This window comes from Halyomorpha halys, unplaced genomic scaffold (genome assembly GCF_000696795.3).
Source record: "Halyomorpha halys isolate HHAL.00 unplaced genomic scaffold, Hhal_1.1 Scaffold458.1, whole genome shotgun sequence".
Classification (NCBI taxonomy): domain Eukaryota; kingdom Metazoa; phylum Arthropoda; class Insecta; order Hemiptera; family Pentatomidae; genus Halyomorpha; species Halyomorpha halys.
The window spans coordinates 32,379-38,776 of record NW_027113640.1 but is presented as its reverse complement, the minus strand read 5'-3'; the positions used below and the strand labels follow the sequence as shown (position 1 = coordinate 38,776).

General features: G+C 28.5%; 1 protein-coding gene across 1 annotated transcript in view; it reads left to right on the top strand.

Moving 5' to 3' along the window:
• LOC106683036 (H(+)/Cl(-) exchange transporter 7) overlaps nt 1–4,312 on the top strand; it is a 16,765-nt gene extending 12,453 nt beyond the window's left edge. The window contains exons 15-18 of the mRNA XM_024360257.2: nt 1,235–1,402; nt 2,321–2,404; nt 3,184–3,264; nt 4,063–4,312. Coding sequence (XP_024216025.1) covers nt 1,235–1,402; nt 2,321–2,404; nt 3,184–3,264; nt 4,063–4,164 — 435 coding nt within the window. The 3' untranslated portion in view covers nt 4,165–4,312. The remainder of the gene's footprint in view (nt 1–1,234; nt 1,403–2,320; nt 2,405–3,183; nt 3,265–4,062) is intronic.
• The last annotated feature ends 2,086 nt before the right edge of the window (nt 4,313–6,398 follow it).

Genomic DNA, 6,398 nt, shown 5'->3' with positions numbered 1-6,398 from the left:
TTTTTTTCTATTGGTACTTCAGTCTTCTAATATAATGACTTTGTAACCAATTTGTATAGGATATCTTTCCCACTGATATAGGAATTTATCTCTTTATACGCTTAATATCAGTTACAAATCAGTATGAAAATGAAAATCTATACTATAACAATCCATGAAGAGTCAGGGGTTCAGTACTTTGTAAGGCAGTACTGTTTCTTGAACAACAGGTGATTTGTTCATGATCATGCTCAACTGCCAGATTTTTCCCCAACTAAGGGTACCCACTTTATAGAGACTAGGTAGAACCTGAAGGGCTCCAAACCAACATGGTTGACTCACAGCTACATTAACAGAATAAGTGATTATCTGCTTCAGCTGGATTTGATCCTGGTTCCTTGGAGTTATGAGCACAGCATCTTATTCACTGAACTATCCCCACTGCACCACAAATGAGTATAGATTTGTGAATTGTATATGTTTAACATCTATTCACAAAATTTGCTTCCTTCCGTGAGACTTTCTGTTCGTAGTTGAAGCCTCCAGGTTAACACTTAAATATCCTTAAAAATATATCACAATTTCAAGCAAGATTACATAACGTAAGGTGATGCTAATTGTAGATATTCTAAGTTGCCTCGAGTACTGTAACACAATTACCTATGTTTATATACATAAACATGCATACATATCAATTGATTTATGGCCATGGAATGAATCCTTCACCATGTACAGCCCAGCATGTAAGTGTAATGAAGTATTTTAATACTTTTAAAGGCAATCCAACTAATTTTTTTACCCATGCACTGAAATATCCCTACCAGCTGGGTCTTCTTGAGTGCTTACCAATTCAAATTACGATTGTGACACTATTTCTCATAATATTGGTTTATGTTCAAAGTTCAGTACTGAGAAAACTAATTAGAAAATATCATACTGTTTGATAAAGATACTGAAGAGCTTGTTCGTGGTTTCCCAAAATATTTTATTTATTTAAAAAAAAAGAAAGTAACAAAGTAAAATTATGGATTTTAGACATAGGGAGCCAGGAAGAGATAGAATATTATTGTTATAATAGGAAGTACCCTATAGAGGGGAGATATACGAAACATTGGTTTGTTATGTAAATATTTTTTAAAATAAAGAAAAATTTTGAAAAATATAAAAAAGAAAACATTAATAACTTTAATGAATGCTTCGAGTATGTTTATTGCTTTATAATTATCATAAATATATTTCATTATTGCTGTTACAGCATAGGGTGATGGAATCAGGTGGTCGACTGAGAGGACTTATCTTAAGATCACAGTTACTTATACTTCTTAAGAACAAATTATACATAGAAACTGAGGAGTCTTGGGGGAACCGTGCTATGGGAAGTAACCTTTTCAGAGACCACTATCCAAGATATCCTTCAATTAAGGTATTATATATTCTTTCTTTTTTAATAATGTTATTCCTATAGATACAATCTGAGATCTGTAAACAATTATAGTTCACAAATATTCATTTTCAATACAAGTTTATAAGTTTTCAACAGAAAATGTTGAGTAAATTTCATCTTCCATGAATGTTCAGGTTATCAATTATTACACTAACTGATAGTTTCTAATATCTGATATGAGTGAATGCAATTACACAATTAGCTATAAATAAGTGATTAGATAAGAAAAATGTCTATTTAAAGGCCTTCTAGTGCTATTCAAGCTTTGTTATAATTTGCTAAATGGACCATTGACCAAAGTAAGAGGAAAATTTACCTAAAGTTGTAATCAAATGCAGATTACCAATCTATTCTCACCAGGTAAAGAAGGTTGAGATGTATTCTTAGTCTTAGCCTCAAAATATATTTTAACCTTTCAAAATCGAACTCAGATTGCTTTTAGCTCAACTGCTGCTGTAAACTAAGGTTGTCACATCTTTAATGAATACATAATGAGGTGTTTATAGTTGATCATAGATTAATATAAGAAGTTGGTCAGGGGTGTGGTCAGCAAAAAATATACAAATAAACAAAACATTATGTATTTGTGCCAGTGTTTCACCCTGAATTTCAAGCCTTCATCAAAGATGGCTCTGGTGGATTTTCTGTCTGAGTCAGAAATGTTTCTCTCTAAATTTTTTCAGATTTTCTCTCGAGACAGAAAATCTTCTGGAGCATCCTTGATGAACACCTGAAATTCAAGACGAAGCGCCGGCACAAATAAATAGTTTTTGTTTATTCGTGTATTTTTTACTGACCGCACCCCCGACCACCTTCTCACATTTAATAAATATGTATATAATGTTTAAATAAATAAATATAATGTTGCTAATGCTAAACTTTCCTATTTTTTTAAAGGATATCTATATACCTGAAGAAGAAATGCATTTCACAATTGATTTACGGCCGTACATGAATCCTTCACCTTATACAGCCCAACATGTATGTGTATTGAAGTATTTTTATTCTTTTAAAACTTATCCAACTATTTTTTTTTTAACCCATTTGTGCTATGTTTTCTTTATTATTATAATCTGACAATAAAATTCTTTGTTATTTTCTATATCGATGTTATCCCTTAAGATATAATATTTAAATTAAGAAATGTGTAAAATATTGAGAACAAATAGTATATTCATTTAAAAATAAATTAAAAGGAACTGAGTTGAGAATTTAGAGTTTTATTTTTATTTTGAGTTTGTTGAGGTACTCTTGCAATTAGCCTAGAGAAAATAGAGAGGCGAGGGAGGACCTGAAGATTCCAAGAATTCATTTGTCTTGTCAGAATGATTTTTTTGGAGAACATTAAGTATGTACACATTGGAACAGACCTCTCGGAATCTTTGGTGCAAAGAGCGTTATGAGGTAGGGGGGAGGGGGGTGCCATTACCCACATCTTTAACCCTGGTATTCAGAGATCCAAACTACCAGGATTATCTTTTTCAGCTTGGTCCAAATTCTAGGCTATATGGGCTTCAAAGAATGGAATATCATGATATCCATATCTTTAACATTTGTAATTTAGTGTTCTGATAAACATTTTTTAAGTTGATATATATGATAGGAAAAGTTTTTAAAAATACTTGTAAACTCCTTTTTACCATTGTCCCTCTTTGATTAATCCTATGTTCCTACTTTCGTATCTTTCTCCATTTACCCCTGTTACATTACCCATGATTGTTTAAGCTTAATATTTATGCCGAGTATTTTTCTTTTTGTAGGTGGCCTCATTACCTCGCATTTTTAGACTGTTTCGAGCATTGGGTCTTCGTCACCTGATTATTGTTAATGATACCAATGAAGTAAGTTATTCTTTAATTGTTAGCCATTAATATCAAGTAAATGTTTATTACATGATTTATTTTCAAAATAAAAGTACTGCCTGAGTTTTACATTGTAGTTCGGTGTGCCAAAACTATGTGAAAAAATAAACCTCTATTACCAACCTAGTAATCGATAATGAGGGGCATCCATGTGTTTTTAATATTTCGTATGTTTAATAATTTTTTTAATCCACAAAAATAAATCTGTTTTCTCATTGAAAAAAATAAAATTAAACTAAATTAATAAAATTGATCATATTTGTAAATCTTTTCATTCTTTTTATACGCTTGTGCGTAAGTGTGTCTTCTGATTTACATCATTCACTTAAAATCGTATTTATGTCTTACATGCTTATTCGAGACTGGTTCTAATTATCAATTATAATAAAATATATCAATGTAGCTTCAACATTTTATTGATTGATTGATTATATGTATATTACTATATTCAAATTGGTGTTTATTAGTTAGTTGATAGCTGTATTACAAAAATTACAAACTAAAGAAATAATACAAAGTGAAATAGCGAACGAATATAGGTTAATTTGACTATACATATTATGTTAGACGTGAGCAGATTAACCTGCAAGTTTTTTTTAAGGCTGTGAAATTAAAATTCTATCCGTGAGAATGGCCAGTGGATATTTAAAGTGAATCAATAAAGAATGTTAAGGCTATATGAATATATTTTATTATTATTGATAAATCTTTATCTTTATTACATATGTAGATGATTATTTCAGTAAATAATTAATTTACACTTATTGTAATTTGTAGGTAATTGGCATGGTAACCAGAAAAGATCTGGCTAGGTACAGGGTCTGGAAACATCATGGAAACATGGGATTAGAAGAGCTTAAAATGTCAGATAAAATTTAATTTGATAAATCTCATTTATTGGTCCATGCAATTTTGTTTATAAAGTCCAGGTAAACGAACAACTAAAAAAAATCTCAATTTCAGATTTGCTACTTGTTTTGATATATTTCTTAAAAGTATCTTCTACTACTTAAAAATATTTTTTACCATGGAGTCATGTATAGTGTATCATACACGATTTATGAATATTAGTACTTACGCTTGTATATTCACAGGGTTCATTCCATTTGTATTAATATAAAATATAGTTGATTATATTTTAGCATATTAAGCAAAAACTTGAAGATAAATAGATTAGTGAAATTTGAGACTATGAGAGCTAGGCCTTAATAGGCAATAAGTTGTAACATTGGAAATGATGTTGATACATCTAGTCGAGACGAGTTAGTTTGTAAGTTTTGGTTTATGATTTAAGGTATATAGATTGATACCTGCTGTATTTGACTCTACGTATCACTTCTGTTAAATTCTATTTTATATATATTTGTTATATATTTTTCATATTAGTGTCTAGTGTAAGGTGATATTTTAGGTAAGATGGGTAGGTAATTAAACAATTCATTGTTATTGAAGCAATGTTATAAAGACACCAATTTTAGTCTTCAAATTTCTTACTTTCTAAAAATTAACACATAAAACAGAGAGTATTATAAACATCCTGATCTTTTTCAATAATTTTATTGTATGTCATATTTATATATATTTTTAATACGAATCCACATTTTGTACTTTTAGATAAAATATAATTTTAAGAAATTCTTAGGGCTGGTTGCTAGACTGAGTTTGTGTAATCATGTATTTAATCTAAGCAGACTTATTCTGGGACTTGACTGTTAGGGATGGAGATGTAGTTAACGTATTTTGGTTTTATTTTATTTTGTCGGTATGTTCAGACTAAAATCATTTCTCTATTAAAATGAACTGTTGACTTAGCGACCAGCTCTTATGGTATCATTTTATACTAAAGTAAATTTGTTTTGGTCCTTATGATATTCTGTCTGTTGGATAATATGTTTAATTTCAAAATAAATTTATTATTCAACTTGCATTAATCAACTATTTTTATCTTCAATTGGCTGTAGCACTTAGTGATTTATCATCCTATTGAAATTTGATTTCTCGACTGTTGACTGTATATCTTTAAGGTTTTTTTTTATATTTTACAGTTTAAATCATTAATTTATAATTTTGTTTTTGATGTATTTAAAGTTTTAAAAGCATTGATGTTTAAATATGTTTTTTAACGACTATGCTATATTGTGTTAAATTATAAATAAAAAAAATAGTACGTTCTAATGTTTTTTATAATTTATAGACATGGCACTTTATGTACAAAATAATTGAAAGAAAGAGATGGGTTATATTATTTTGTTTTATATTTATAAAATAGCACATATCTATCATTAAAAACAAAATTAAATTAAGATCATTAGGTTTTTTTTTATTTCTTAGTTTCTTTTTTATTACTAGTTTATTCTTTCTATTGTAGAGGGAAAACAAAATAAATAAAGTATTTTTTGCTTAGAAATAGAGGATGAATTATTTATTTTTTAAACAAAGCAGTTTATTTACTTTTAACAGCTTGAATCTTTTGTTTACAAATAATAGTCACTATTATTAGTATTAATATGATTATTAAATGATAGAAAAATGATCCATTAAGTTGATAATTTTTATGTCAAGCTTTAGTCTATTGCTATATTTAATATTCTGTCGGACCAATTAGCCAGTATGTTCAGATTTAAAGGTTAGACCCAATGGTTTTCACCACAGCCTCTTCATATCATCAAAGGGGAATAGAGACAGTCAGACAGACATTTTTCCTCTTTAGTATTAATTGTTTTCATTATAACACTACTCATGACTTTATAAGATTTTCTTAACTCATCATAAACATTGTCTTTATTATCTGTATATAAATATTTTTCGAGCCTGCGTCCCTAGTCCTGAATCCAGCTCTACTTGTACGGCTACAAAAATAATTTATTATAAATATTATTATACATACTTAATGTTCTTTACATTATCTGTTAAAGTTCATGGATAGTTTATAGCAAGATGTGGATTCGAGGATTTATGAATTATATCATGATTATTATTTAATTTCATATTACTATTTATTTGTTCTCTTTCATATTATTATTTATAAAGGAATAGAATTTTAACATACTTTGTATGTTGTATATAAAATTTCTACTTGCATTGTAAAAGAAAATATATCAATTATTAATTGG